The sequence below is a fragment of the Hordeum vulgare genome, chromosome 3H (genome assembly GCF_904849725.1).
Source record: "Hordeum vulgare subsp. vulgare chromosome 3H, MorexV3_pseudomolecules_assembly, whole genome shotgun sequence".
In the NCBI taxonomy this organism is placed as follows: Eukaryota; Viridiplantae; Streptophyta; class Magnoliopsida; order Poales; family Poaceae; genus Hordeum; species Hordeum vulgare.
In genome coordinates, this window is record NC_058520.1 from 597,191,172 (window position 1) to 597,206,579 (window position 15,408).

Genomic DNA, 15,408 nt, shown 5'->3' on the forward strand with positions numbered 1-15,408 from the left:
AAATGAAGAGTTGGGTGCTGATTGCTTGCTGGTGGAAGGAACAGTTGACTTAGCCTTGGAGGTTCCAGGGCCATGCTTATCTGGTGAGCGTCATTGGCATGTTTCTAGTTTCTACTACGGCATTGGCATGTGACTATTTGCAATCTCATGACAATCCACAAGAGTTACAATTTCTTACTGCCGTGTTAGGTGCTCCTAATGAGGGCAATCACACTGTCATGTTCCAGTTATTGGCAGCAAGAAAATACATGGCTGCTTACTCTATTGATTGGGGCCATACATGAATGCTTTAGCACCACTTTGTACTAATGTAATCTGATTGATATGCAAACTTTATGTGATTTATAGTGTTAACTGCAACCGGCATATTATCAGTTATGGGGAACAATACCCAGTATATCATAAGGAGCAATATCATGGCTTCGAGTTAGCGTGTCTGAATAATGTTCTTAATCACACATTGAACATGGGCCTTAAATGTTTCTTTACTAATTGGGTGTAGGAATGAATATTGGCTTGATAGCTGCATTGTCTCCTTTTTTCAGAACCAAGTGCAGTTTCTGGATGGTGGATGATGGTCTTCAACAGTTCAACTATGAGAAACTTTCTTCATTGCATTGCAGAGGACAAGGAGCAGGGGAGATGGCTAGAGTTCTTCCCCCACTTGCTTTGCCTGCTGAATTTGGCAGAGGCTAACTTGGCCTCCAGGCAAGCACACATGATCTATTATGAATGGTCCATCCATTCTTTGTTTCTCATACCATCACGTATTGTTTCAGTGATCAGGGATGGCGAAGAGTAGAGACGGCTGTGTTTAGGATCTGAAGCTGGTCTTCGATGACTAGTTCATTAGAGTGAGGGCTGAAAGGCAAGCTGGCAGACCTTCGATGCTTGGGGCAGAAGCTGTAGTGCTATTTTTTCATCAGATGGAAAGGAAGAGAGGAGGAACTTTGCTCTAATGGTATCTACCCCAGCATGCACATTTTGGTACCGTCATATATAGTGCAGAAGTAGAAGAGCCTACAGACATCTTGTCTGTTGAGGTCCTGAGAGTTTGTCCCCCATCCTCAAGGCAAGTAATATGCCGCTCTGCTGTCATCTTATCGTTTCATACATCTATGAATATGAGTATATGGGCATGTCATGTCTAAATTATCAGAGGCAAACTCACACACGAGGATCACTTTTTTTATGTTAGATCTAGATAGCTTGATCATGTACATGATGACTAACCCTCTTCATGCTTTGCCGCTGTAATGCTACAGCCTTGTCTTAGTTGTTAGTGGCAAACTCATCTGCACGAGGGGGTGGTTGGTGCTTGCTGGTGTAAGGAGCCATTGACTTCATCACCATGTTCCAGCGTTGTGTTATCTGGTTCCGCTAACAGCCTTTGTGCATTGGCATGCCAATCTTACAACCAAGCTCATGCCAGTCATCTCCCTGCTGTCATCAGAGGTCTGTGTCTGTCTCTTCTTTCTTAGGATCCTTTCCCAAGATCCCCAAGTGTATTAATTCAACGATTCGATTCGACTAGTACTGCTAGTAAACGTATGGGTGTTCAGGTGCACAAACGTTTGTGGCCCAAAATGCTGACATTTTCTGCAAATTGATATTAAGCATATGCCGTCACCATTGAGTGACAAGGTTATAATGGAATAGGCATGGTTTTGAGTCCTGGAATCATCATTTTTGGACAAAAACTATTTTGATAAATTTTAGCACAAAGTCTTACCAACATGAGATTTATTTAGTGAATACAGTGGTAATGTATTTTACTGGCATTTGTATACAATGTAAGAGGGGTGTTGAAAGAAAAAAATTTCCTAGGTCTATTCTACCATGCTTTGATGAGGCAAAATATTTCCCTTTTACAGGAGAGATGTTATTGGTGTTAATGTGTTAAAATTAAGATATGTTATCTAAAATATTTATGATGCTCAATCCAATATTCATCTCCCATTAATACTAAAAAAATATGTTGAAGATAACAGCATAATAAAAAAATTTCAACTGCAGATATAGATTATTATTGTTATTAAGAATTTTTTTATTTCATTCTTCAACTTGATCTATCTATCATATTTAGATATATGATTTTATCAGGAATGCAAATTTATCATATGAATAATGATCTAGATGTATATACCGAAATATTCACTGAGCAAATGAGCATACGATGGCCAGAATTTGCAACTATGAAGGGAATCTGCTAGTTGATTTATGTGCTAAGTACAGCCATCGACCATGTGGGTTCAACCTAGCGTATCCCATTCACGATAAGCGAGATCCACAAAATGAGGCTAATCATGAATCTTATGGTAGGTGTGGCGCAACTGATAAAACACGTCTTGGTCTAACATCATTGTTATCATTTACCACAAAAAATTATCCTGCAACACAAACCTAACTAAAAGAACCTAGTAAATACATGATGGATTCAAATCATACACATTTTCTTTTATCATGCATATTCATCCCAAAGCTCCAGAAAGATTATACCGATATCACAAATCTGAGAGGGATCTAAACTTTGCTCTTTGTTTTCTATAACTTCTGTACATTTGTACCGTATACATATGGCAAAACTGTGTCAAGATCGGCTCATCCTCAAGAAGACGGATGCCAATCACAGGGAGTACCTATGAGCTAAGAATGTTTAAAAGAGAAACTCTGTTCTGGACTAATTTCCTGAACAGATTTCCTGCTCCATTCTGAAGGTCTCCAAGGGTACACTCTAACTCCTGCAATTTCTCCTCCTTGCAAACAACTGCCTTCTTCTTGTAAAATGCCTTGTAGACAAGAGACTGTTTTGGCATCTCAATTTGCCTCGACAAGAGATGGAGTGTGGACTCCAACAGAGAGATGCAGACCTCTCTTGCCTTGGTCAATAGCATGACCATCTTGTCGGATGCAGGCTTCTTGGCAGTCTTCTTGAAATGTTTCCTGGCCTTCTTCGCCAAGCGAGTAAAGGACTGGTTCTTGGCTTGAGCAGCTGCATCATCTCCTTTCCTTAGAGCCACCTGCATCTCTTGGATGATAGCCATCATCTCGGCGAAGGTCTCTTGCATGTAGTTGCAGAGATCTAACAGCTCAACGGAGCATCCCATCTCTCCATCCAACATCCTCCTCTGCTGGGAGGAGCAAACTTGGTGGCTTGGTAGGCAAATGATCTCTTCAAGACCATCGTAGATGTTTGCAAGAGTCCTGAGACCATCGCACATCGTGCTGATGGAATTGGAGGAAGATATGCTTGCTTCTAGGCTGTGGAGCTCTTGCTCAACTTTGGTCTCACTCACGCAAGGCCTAGATGGCAAACTTATCGATCTTTGGTGAAAAGCCATATCTGAGCTTGAAGTTTTTCTCTGTATATTTTGTGGTTGATGAGAGCTGAAGAAAAGAATAATTCTTGGTTTGATGTGTCTACTGCTCTGCTAAGGCCTATTTATACAGAAAATATAAGTAGTAGCATTTGATTGGTTGACACGAAGAATTATGTCATCACATCTCCCAGATGTTGTCTGCTTACCATGCCTTGAGATCTGGCAGAAGCATAGAGACCACAACCCTAAAGTCGTCTCATGTTCAGTACATAGTTTTGTGTGTCTACTGTCCTTGAGATGAGCAATCACATTATCATGTTCCAACAATTGGCAGCAAGAACCAGCATTAGCATAATTGCACGCTCAAGCCATTATTTAATTGGTTGCTAACCTAGCATTTGGCTAAGACATAGTTGTATTTAATAAGGTGTTTTCCTTGGTGGGCACTCTTGCAAATCACAGGTTGAAGCCTCAACGTCCGGAGCTGGCATGTTTGGGCCATGGAAACAAGACCCACTGCAGAAGGTCCATGTTAGCGGTTCAGAGTACTGTCAGAAACATGATTATTTTTCAGTTTGAGGCTTTCAGCCACCCACTGTGTGAGTAGCATGATTATTTCATATCTAACCATACAGAAACAAGCTTTTTTCAATATCTTCTATACAATCCTATTACCTTTTAGTTGTAGTAACTTATTCTCTAATATTAGTGTCTTTATTTCTGGTGAAGTTTGAAATAAGCATATAAAGCATTGATTGTTCTTTGTGTACTGAGAATTATTATATGGAAAGGAACAAAAACTTTGCATATAGTTAATCCCATAGAGAAACTGTGTTTCTAGAGTAAATGTTTTTGTTATTTTTTCCTTCTTAAATGCTTAGATGCTATTTATGCCGACGATGTTAAAGTCCGAGTACATTAATTTGGACTTTGTTGTATGAAATAAGAACTATGTTTAATTGTAGTGCCAGACTGCACAGCCATGTGGACATGTGGTGGTGGTAGAGAATGTTGGTAATAAAATTGATTGATTCTGCTAACTACAAGTTGAGACCTTGTGACTTTGATCTGGCATGTTTCATTCATAAGAAGCAAGATCCACTAACCAAGGATATCAGCATAAAGTATCACAAACACATCTTCCAGCATGAAATGGCCAAATGGATCAAAACTTTGATTTCTCTTTCTATAATATCATGTACATTTGTACAGTATAGCGTATACATATGGGAAAATTGTATGAAGTTCAGCGATTCCTTAAAAGGCGGATGCCGAGCAGAGGGTGTCAAGAGTGACTGGAGTATCTACGAGCTAAGGATGTTGAGTAGAGAAACTCTGCTTTGGACTAATTTCCTGAACAGATGTCCCGCTCCACTCTCAAGATCCCCGATGCTGCACTCTAACTCCGACAATTGCTCCTCCTTACAAACAACCGCCTTCTTCTTGTAAAATGCCTTGGAAACAAGAGACTGTTTGGGCATTTCGATTTGCTTTGACAAGAGATGGAGTGCAGACTTCAGCAGGGAGGAAGAGATCTCTCTGGCATTGGCCAACATCATGACCATGCTACAATCTGCAGGAGCCTTCTTCGTGTTCTTCTTGAAATGATTTTTGGCCGTCTTTGCCAAGCGGGTGTAAGCTTGGATCTTGGCTTGAGCAGAGGAATCATCCCCTTTCCTTAGGGCCACTTGCAGCTCTTGGATGATGGCCTTCATCTCGACGAAGATCTCTTGGATGGCGCTGCAGAGATCCAGCAGCTCGAGAGAACCTTCCATTTCTCCATCCAACATCCTCCTTTGCTGGGAGGAGAAAACTTGGTTGCTTGGTAGGCAGATGATCTCTTCAAGATCATCGTAGATGTTTGCAAGAGTCCTGAGACCATCGCACATCGTGCCGATGGAATTGGAGGAAGAGATGCTTGCTTCTAGGCTGTAGAGCTCTTGGTCGACTTCGGTCTCACTGACGTGAGGCCTAGAAGGCAAACTTATCGATCTTTGGTGGAAAGCCATATCTGAGCGTGAACCTTTTTGCTGTCTTGTGGTAGATTAGAGAAGGAGAAGCAGAAAATAAGAGCTTCTTGTTTGATGTATCTACTGTTCTGCTGCCGCCTATTTATACAGAAGATGTGTACAGCTGTGTTGTAGTATATGATTGGTAGACATGAAGAATCATGCCATTACATCTCCCACATGATGTCTGCTATGCCTTGAGATCTGGCAGAAGCATAGAGAACGCAAAACTAAAGTCTTCTCATGTTTAGTACTACAATGTTTTCTGTGCCTACTGTCCTTTAGATGAGTCATCACAATATCATGTTCCAGTAATTGGCAGCAAGAACCAATAAAAAAGATGCGGTTTAGTCTGACGGTGGATCTTGCAATAATTAAACGTCCGCGTCCTTACTTAATAGATCGCTAACCTAACATTTGGCTGTGACATACATGTATTTAATAAGGTGTTTTCCTTGGTGGACACTCTTGCGAATCACAGGTTAAAGCCTTGATGTCCGGAGCTGGCATGTTTAGGCCATGGAAACAAGATCCACCGCACAAGATCCATGGCGGTTGAGCGTGTTCTCCCCATTTTTTCAGTTTGAGGCTCTCAGCCACCCACTGTGTAAGTAGCACGGCCATTTCATATATTTATGTGTGCCCATGGCCAACTTAATTTTTTTTTGATATTTTTGTACAATCCTATTACCTTAGTGGTACTAAGCACTAACTGATTCTCGGGCATTGGCATCATTATTTTTGGTGAAGTATGAAACAAGCATATAAAGTGTCGGGCTGTTCTTTGTGGTTCGAGAATCATTATGTAGAAAGCAACAAAAACTTTGCGACTGGCAAGTTTGGATTACATCTTGCTCAGATTATTGTTAATCATGCACAACATGCAAAAGGTCGTGGTTCTAGAGTAAATGTTTTTGTCATTTTTCCACCCTAAATGCTTGGATGATATAGATGTCGCCGAAGTTATTTTTACTTTGGTGCATGAAACAAGAAGCGTATTCAATTGTAGTGCCGGACTGCAAAGCCATGTGGTTATGAGGGTGGTAGAGAATCTGGGTAATAAAATTGATTGATTCTGCTAACTGCAAGCTGGGAGCTTTTGACTTTGATCTGGCATGTTTCATGCATAAGGAGCAAGGTCCACTAACCAAGGATATCAACATAAAGTATCACAAACACATCTTGAAGCATGAAATTGCCAAATTGATCAAAACTTGGTTTCTCTTTCTATACTATCATGTACATTTATACAGTATAGTGTATACATATGGGAAAATTGTATGAAGATCGGCTATTCCTTAAAAGGCGGATGCCAATCGGAGGGCGTCAAGAGTGAATTGGGAGTATCTATGAGCTAAGGATGTTGAGCAGGGAAACTCTGCTCTGGACTAATTTCCTGAACAGATGTCCTGCTCCACTCTCAAGATCTCCGATACTGCAATCTAACTCCTGCAATTGCTCCTCCTTGCAGACAACTTCCTTCTTGATGTGAAATGCCTTGGAAACAAGAGACTGTTTAGGCATTTCGATTTGCTTCGACAAGAGACGGACCGTGGACTCCAGGAGAGACACAGAGATCTCTCTGGCCTTGGCCAACAGCATGACCATGCTACAATCTGCAGGAGCCTTCTTCGTGTTCTTCTTGAAATGATTCTTGGCCTTCTTCACCAAGCGGGTGTAAGCTTGGATCTTGGCTTGAGCAGAGGAATCATCCCCTTTCCTTAGGGCCACTTGCAGCTCTTGGATGATGGCCTTCATGTCGACAAAGATCTCTTGCATGGCGCTGCAGAGATCCAGCAAGTCGAGAGAACCTTCCATTTCTCCATCCAACATCCTCCTCTGCTGGGAGGAGAAAACTCGGTTGCTTGGTAGGCAGATGATCTCTTCAAGATCATCGTAGATGTTTGCAAGAGTCCTGAGACCATCGCACATCGTGCTGATGGAATTGGAGGAAGAGATGCTTGCTTCTAGGCTATGGAGCTCCTGCTTGACTTCTGTCTCACTGACGTGAGGCCTAGAAGGCAAACTTGTTGATCTTTGGTGGAAAGCCATATCTGATCTTGAAGATTTTCTCTGTGTTGTGGTTAAGAGAGGAGCAGGAAAGAAGAGCTTCTAGTTTGATGCATCTACCATTCTGCTGACGCCTATTTATACAGAAGATAATATGTATACAGCTGTGATGCAGCATCTGATTAGTAGACATGAAGAATCATGCCATTACATTAGCCATGAGATCTGGCAGAAGCATAGAGATCCCAACACAAAAGTCGTCTCATGTTCCACTAATTGGCAGCAAGGACTAATTAAGAATGGTATAGTTTGATGATGGCTCTTCACATAGTTGCATGCTCAAGCTATCATTTAGTGGAACCTTTTCAGTTCAAGCACTCAGAGTTTGTACCCACCTTCCAGGAAAGTTTGTGTTGCTCTGCTGTCATATTAATGTTTCATATACATCTATGCAGATGAGTTTTTTGTGTTAGATGATATAGACAACTTGATGCCTTGATCATGTGCATGATGACTAACCCTCTTCATGCTTTGTCGCTGGCATGCTACAGCCTTGTCTTAGTTGTTAGTGGCAAACTCATCTGCACGAGGGTGTCGTGTGGTTTCGTCTTGCTGGTGTAAGGAGTCAATTGACTTCATCCGCATGTTCCAGCATTGTGCTATCAGCCATTGTCCAACCTTACACTCTTGACTCTTCATAATTTCGCTGGCATGTTTCAGTTGCATGCTTGCAATTCTTTAGTAATGCTAACAAATGTACATGTGTTGTTCAAGTGCACAAACCTCTTTGTGGCCCCAAAATGCTTACATTTTCTGTGAATTGATATTAAGCATATATATGTCGTCAACATTGAGTGACAAGATTATAGTTGAACAGGCATGGTTCTAAGTTTTTTGGACAGATATGCTGATAAATTTCCTCCAAATTCTTAGCTACATGAGTTCTTTTTAGTGTATACGGTTGTAATGGATTTTAATGGCATTTATATATCTAAAGGGGGGGGGGGGGGGAGAAACAAACAAAAGTATAGTACCATGCCTAGATGAGGCAAAAAATATTTCCATTTTACAGTGGAGATTTTATTATTGTTAATGTGTTAACATGATATGTTATCTCATAAATCCATGATGCTCAATCCAATAATTATCTCCCATCAAATACCAAATAAAATTATGCACACGAAACCAGCATACAATTTTTTTTCATTTGCGAATATGGATTTTTTTGGTTACTAAGAACATTTTTTATTTCATTTTTTCACTTAATCTATCCATCACAATTAGCTATATGATTTTATCAGCAATGCAAACTTATCATATGAATAAGAATAACAAGGTAGATACATACAAAAATAATAATTGAGCTTATGATGGACAGCCTTTGCAACTATGAAGGGAATCTGGCTAGGTGTTTTTTTCGAAATGGAGGCATCGCCCCGGCCTCTGCATCGAGAGATGCATGCAGCCATTTATTAAGCAAGAACCCAGTTCAAAAGAAATACAAAGCAGTCCCAGTAAAGCCAATAGAGATAAAGTTACAAGGCGAGCATAACGCCAAATCTAAAGATAACAATAGGTCTAGATGACTATCCACCTATCCTATTAGTATGCCGCCATCCATATCGGTTGAAGATACCCTGAGCTACCATCTCCCATCGGGCACACCCAGTAACCAAAGGCTCCCTGGTTCCCACAGGATTGAGTAATAACCACGTGTGGATCGAGGCGGTAGCCCTGAATATGACCTGCAAAAAGTTAATATAACAATGTCTGTTAAAAACCACATCATTTCCGCAGTTCCATATAGCCCACATAAGAGCACAGGCTCCAACTCGAATAAGATTAGCGTAAGAAACATTAACCCCTTCCAGCCACGTCCCAAATAACATGTTAATACTGTTAGGAGGAGAAATGTTGAAAGCAATATGAATCGAGCGCCATAAAAGTTTAGCCATAGGACAATCTAGAAAGAAGTGCTTAATGGTTTCATCGGTCTGACAAAAGCTGCATCGTCTATTGCCTTTCCAATTTCGCTTGGCCAAGTTATCCTTAGTTAAGACCACTCCTTTGTGAACAAACCACATGAAGATTTTTATCTTAAGGGGAACTTTGACCTTCCATATATGCATGGATTTTGGAATAGGTGAAGAATCAATAATGTGCTCATACATTGATTTAACTGAGAATATACCATTGGTAGTCAACCTCCAACGAATACTATCAGGGTCGTCAGAAAGGGTAATATCCATCAACCTTCTAACCAAATGCAGCCATGAATGCCATCTATTACCAATCAAGGCTCTTCGGAACTGAATATTTAGAGGAATCTGACGTGACACCGCCGCAACGGACGTCTGTCTGCGTTGGGCTATATTGTAAAGCTGCGGATACTGGATTGCCAAGGGCTCATCACCTATCCAAGTATCCTCCCAGAATCTAGTTAATTCACCATTACCTATGATAAATCTAGTTCTGTTAAAGAAAGCAGTCTTTGTTTTCATGAGACCTCTCCAAAAAGGTGAATCACCCGGTCTCGTGGTGACCTGAGCTAAGCTCTTCTGTTGTAGATACTTGTTCTTCAAAATTTGTGGCTAGGTGTGATGCAACTATCAACCATGTGGCTTCGACCTGGCGTGTCCCACGCATGGTCAGTGTAGATACAAAAAATATGGATTGTGTGCTAATAAAGAATATTAAGGTACAACTCGGAAAAAAAAATCTTAAGGTAATGTTAACTTGTAAAAAAACTTGCATATAGGTCTAACATCATTTCGGTCTTATCATTTAACACAAACCTAGCAAATACATGATGGATTCACATCATACACATTTCCTTTTCTCATGCATATATTCGTCACCAGGCCCCAAGAGATTTTATCAACAGCACAAAATCTGAGATGGATCAAAACTTTGGTCTTTCTTTCTATAATTTCTGTACATTTGTACTGTATACATATGGCAAAACTGTATCAAGATAGGCTTATCCTCAAAAAGGCGGATGCCAATCACAAGGAACAGTGTGATGTTGAGAATCTATGAGCTAAGAATGTTCAAAAGAGAAACTCTGTTCTGGACTAATTTCCTGAACAGATTTCCTGCTCCATTCTGAAGATCTTCGATACTGCACTCCAACTCCTGCAACTGCTCCTCCTTGCAGACAACTGCCTTCTTCTTGCAAAATGCCTTGCAGACAAGAGACTGTTGTGGCATTTCAATTTTCTTCGACAACAGATGGAGTGTGGACTCCAACAGAGAGATGCATACCTCTCTTGCCTTGGTCAATAGCATGACCATCTTGTCGGATGCAGCCTTCTTGGTAGACTTCTTGAAATATTTCCTGGTCTTCTTCGCTAAGCGAGTAAAAGATTGGATCGTGGCTTGAGCAGCTGCATCATCTCCTTTTCTTAGAGCCGCTTGCAGCTCTTGGATGACGACCATCATCTCGGCGAAGGTCTCTTGTATGGTGTTGCAGAGATCTAAGAGCTCAATGGAGCACTCCATCTCTCCATCCAACATGTTTATCTGCTGGGAGGAGCAAGCTTGCTTGCTTGGTAGGCAAATAATCTCTTCGAGACCATCGTAGATGTTTGCAAGACTCCAGAGACCATCGCCCATCGTGCTGATAGAATGGGACGAAGAGATGCTTGCTTCTAGGCGGTGGATCTCTTGCTCGACTTCGGTCTCACTGACGTGAGGCCTAGAAGGCAAACTTATCGATCTTTGGTGGAAAGCCATATTTGAGCGTGAAGCTTATCGCTGTCTTGTGGTTGATGAGAAGAGGAGCTTCTTGTTTGATGTAACCACCGTTGCGCTGCCGCATATTTATACAGATGGTGTGTACAGCTGTGTTGTAGCATCTGATTGGTAGACATGAAGAATCATGCCATTGCACCTCGCACATGTTGTCTGCTCTGCTATGCCTTGAGATCTGCCAGAAGCATAGAGATCAAACGCTAAAGTCTTCTCATGTTTAGTACATTGTTTTCTATGCCTACTGTCCTTGAGATGAGCCATCACATTATCATGTTCCAACAATTGGCAGCAAGAACCAATCAAAAACCATTTCGGCATAATTGCACGCCCGTGCCATTACTTAAAGGATCGCTAACCTAACGTTTAGCTGTGTCGTATGTGTATTTAATAAGGTGTTTTCCATGGTGGGCACTCTAGCAAATTACAGGTTAAAGCCTTGACGGTTGGACCTGGCATGTTTAGGCCATTGAAACAAGATCCATTGCCAAAGATCCATGTTAGCTGTTCAGCATGTTATCCCCGTATTTTGTTTTCAGCTTGAGGCTTTCAGTCATCCACCGTGTGAGCGGCATGACCATTTAATATCTAACCATTGCAGAGACTAGCTTTTGATGTGTGCCTATTTTTTTCATATTTTTGTACGCTATTATTACATCTTAATCCTACTAACTGATTCTGAGACTCCCCGGGAATGAGCATATAAATTGTCGACCGTTCTTTGAGTGCACTAGAAGGTTTGGATGAGGTTTTGCTCCGATATTGTTAATACTGTAGGACATGCAAAAAAGTTGTGGCTCTGGAGTAAATGTTTTTTTTATTTTGTCGCCTTCGATGTTTAAATGATTTTTTTTTGAAAAGGAGGCATATCCCCGGTCTCTGCATCATTTTTTGTATTACAAGCTCATGCGGAGCTAAAGAAAGGTCTCAAAAGAGGTGATATAAAAATGTCACAACCGGCTTAAAATAGGCCTAGATGACTACACATCTATCTTATTACTGGACTATCATCCAAACCGGTTGTAGATATCCCGAGCTATCATCTCGCATCGGACAGACCCCGTAACCATAAGCTCCCTTGCTTTCACAGGATTTAGTAATGACCACATGCAGATCCATGATGTGGCCCTGTAGATAACCTGCAACTTTTTTTATTTGTATGTCTGTTAAAAATCAAATCATTTCTGCTAGCTAGCTATACGTGGGCGGACAACCCACGATCGGAAAACTCCCACGTCTCCCTCCCAACCCTAGCCGCCTCCCCCTCCCCCTCCCTTCCTCGTCGTCGCCTGAGGCAGCCGCCGGGCAAGCCCGGGGCGTCAAGGATGATGGCGGCGGGGCCTAGGCTACCCTGCATCTGCATGCGGAGACCCGGATCTGGAGCGGCGGCTCCATTGGCGAGGCATGGCGGGCTAGCAGCCGTGCGGGAGGTGGATCCAGCGTCTCAGCCGCGCGGGCGGCGAGATCCGGTGGTCGTTGGCGTCCTGCGGCGGGTGGCCGGTGCGCGCGATCTGGCGCCTCTCCCCTCCTCCCCTGTTCGGCGTGCGGGGCAGCCTGGTCGGGCCGCGCTTTCTTGGATTGCCGTTTTTGTACTGGAGGTGCTGCTGGTGATGGGGATCTAGTTCGGGCGAAATCCCTGGTCGGCCATGGCCGGCCGCGTCGATGGCGACGCCTGAGGGCGCCGTTCCCCTCCTTGGAGGCGTCGGTATGGACTGATCCCCTCACTTCCCCTTCCCCTAGGTCTGCCGGGCGAAAGCCTTAACTTTGTTGGGCGGTGGCGGCGCTCACGGCGCCGTTCCCTTCTTGAAGGCGCCGCTTTGGGAACCTTGGGGCTGGGTGGTGCTTGTGGGTGGTGGGAGACGGTGGTGGTGCGGCCCTATCCTAGCATGGATGTCCGTCCGTTGCTTGGAGATGGACTCGCGTAGGTGGAGGTCGTCGTTTGGCGTCCTGATGGCGTCGATGGCGGAGGCACCTGCCAAGGCTGGTACCTCAATCTGAGCTGAAGATGGATCAGTGGAAGATGGCGGCGACGACACATATGAGTGCGTCGGATCGGTTTGTGCCCCGGACCCGGTATGTGGCTCGGTCAGGGTCTCCGGCTTTAGATGTTAGGCTTAGGTGAGAGGTCTGGGTATTTGGTCCAGCTTGCACCCCTTCATCATATGAATAGGAGTAGCGACAGATGTTGCCAAGATGGCGGATTCAGACATATTGTTGTACTGCTTTGTAAGGTCCTCGAGAATAATCAATAAAATGGCCGCATGCATCTCCCAGATGCAGAGGCCGGGGGTCATCCTCCTTTTCTAAAAAAAAAAAATTCTGCAGTTCCAGCAACTCGCGACAAGAACCAATCAAAAAGATGCGGTCTAGTCTGACGGTGGATCTTGGCATATATAATTGCACCCCCATGTGGTGGTGGTGGATAATAAAATTGATTGATTCTGCAAAGTACAAGTTTCATGCACAAGGAACAAGATTCACTAACCATGGGCTTCAAAATGGACTATACTGGGATCACAAACACATCTTCAAGGAAGAAATCGTCAAATGGACCAAAACTTTTCTTTCTCTTTCTGTAGTATTATGTACATTTATACAGTAGTGTATACATGTCACAAAATTGTATACAAAGATCAGCGATTCCTTAAAAGGCGGATGCCGAGCAGAGGGTGTCAAGAGTGACTCTGGAGTATCTACAAGCTAAGGATATTGAGTAGAGAAACTCTGCTCTGGACTAATTTCCTGAACAGATGTTCTGATCCGCTCTCAAGAGCTGCGATACTGCACTCTAACTCCGACAAGTGATCCTCCTTGCAAACAAGCACCTTCTTTTTGTGAAATGCCTTGGAAACAAGAGACTGTTTAGGCATTTCGATTTGCTTCGACAAGGGATGGAGTGTGGACTCCAGCAGAGAGGCAGAGATCTCTCTGGCCTTGGCCAACAACATGACCATCCTGCAAGCTGCAGGAGCCTTTTTCGTGGTCTTCTTGAAATGATTCTTGGCCTTCTTCACCAAGCGGTTGTAAGCTTGGATCTTGGCTTGAGCAATGGAATGATCCCCTTTCCTTAGAGCCACTTGCAGCTCTTGGATGATGGCCTTCATCTCGACGAAGATCTCTTGGATGGCGCTGCAGAGATCCAGCAGCTCGAGAGAACCTTCCATTTCTCCATCCAACATCCTCCTCTGCTGGGAGGAGAAAACTTGGTTGCTTGGTAGGCAGATGATCTCTTCAAGATCATCGTAGATGTTTGCAAGAGTCCTGAGACCATCGCACATTGCGCCGATGGTGGTACGGGAAGAGATGCTAGCCTCTAGGATCAGCAGCTCTTGCTCTACTTCGGTCTCGGTGGTGTGAGGCCTAGAAGGCAGACTTGTCGATCTTAGGTGGAAAGCCATATCTGAGCTTCAAGCTTTTTTGTGTATTGTGGTTGAAGGGAGGAGGAGAAGAAAGGAACAATTCTTGGTTTGATGTGTCTCTGTGCTGCTAAGACCTATTTATATAGAAATGTACAGGTAGTAGTATTTGATTGGTAGACATGAAGAATCATGCCATTACATCTCCCAGATGCTGTCTGTTTGCTATGTCTTGTGATCTGGCAGCAGCATAGGTATTACAACCCTAAAGTCGTCTCATGTTTAGTACCTTGAGATGAGCCATCACATTATCATGTTCCAATAATTGGCAGCAAGAATCAGCAGCGAGGTTCAGTCTGATGGTGGATCATAGCACAATTGCACGCTCAAGCCATAGTTTAAAATATTGCTAACCTAACATCTAGCTTTAGCATGCCTTTTAATAAGTTGTTTTCATTTGTAGGCACTCTTGAAAATAAAAGTTAAAACCTCGACGACTGGAGCTGGCATGTTTAGGCCATGAAAACAAGATCCACTGCATAAGACCCGTGGTCCGTCGGTGACTTGACATTATCCTCATTTTTTTTTCCATTTGAGGCTTACAGAAAGAAACTTTTGATAAACAGAGTTCCTTCAAGGGTGGAGCTAAGTTTTTATTTCTAAACACCTAGTTTTGGTTTAGCTTTCTCACTGTTCTCTTGTATAGCTGCATAGTTAGATAGATAGATAGTTTTTTTACTTCTTTTCCTTTTATTTACTTGTATATACTTCATATAAATTTTATAAAAATTATGTGGGAAGAAATTTCTACAGTTTGGGGTCAAAAAACAGAAAAAGAAGATTTTGATGTGTGCCCGTGGACACCCTATTTTGTCAATGTTTTGTACAATCTTATTACCTCTTGGTCATACTAACTAATTCTTGAACATCAGCATCTTTATTTTTGGTAAAGTTCAAAGTAAG

The 15,408-nt window shown here is 42.7% G+C and overlaps 5 protein-coding genes across 5 annotated transcripts; all 5 read right to left on the reverse strand.

Annotated features, from left to right (window-relative positions):
* Nucleotides 1-2,520: 2,520 nt before the first annotated feature.
* Nucleotides 2,521-3,776, reverse strand: LOC123445505. Its single transcript, XM_045122493.1, has one exon. The coding sequence runs from the start codon at nt 3,339-3,341 to the stop codon at nt 2,640-2,642; it is 702 nt and encodes a 233-aa protein (XP_044978428.1). The 5' UTR covers nt 3,342-3,776; the 3' UTR covers nt 2,521-2,639.
* Nucleotides 3,777-3,782: 6 nt separating this feature from the next.
* On the reverse strand, nt 3,783-5,804 carry LOC123445504. Its single transcript, XM_045122492.1, has one exon. It carries the CDS (start codon nt 5,327-5,329, stop codon nt 4,625-4,627), a length of 705 nt encoding a protein of 234 aa, XP_044978427.1. The 5' UTR covers nt 5,330-5,804; the 3' UTR covers nt 3,783-4,624.
* A 728-nt stretch (nt 5,805-6,532) lies between these two features.
* Nucleotides 6,533-8,199, reverse strand: LOC123445503. The gene has a single exon (XM_045122491.1). It carries the CDS (start codon nt 7,379-7,381, stop codon nt 6,677-6,679), a length of 705 nt encoding a protein of 234 aa, XP_044978426.1. The 5' UTR covers nt 7,382-8,199; the 3' UTR covers nt 6,533-6,676.
* A 2,035-nt stretch (nt 8,200-10,234) lies between these two features.
* Nucleotides 10,235-11,259, reverse strand: LOC123445506. The gene has a single exon (XM_045122494.1). It carries the CDS (start codon nt 11,072-11,074, stop codon nt 10,373-10,375), a length of 702 nt encoding a protein of 233 aa, XP_044978429.1. The 5' UTR covers nt 11,075-11,259; the 3' UTR covers nt 10,235-10,372.
* A 2,373-nt stretch (nt 11,260-13,632) lies between these two features.
* LOC123445508 lies at nt 13,633-14,564 on the reverse strand. The gene has a single exon (XM_045122495.1). It carries the CDS (start codon nt 14,485-14,487, stop codon nt 13,783-13,785), a length of 705 nt encoding a protein of 234 aa, XP_044978430.1. The 5' UTR covers nt 14,488-14,564; the 3' UTR covers nt 13,633-13,782.
* Nucleotides 14,565-15,408: the final 844 nt, after the last annotated feature.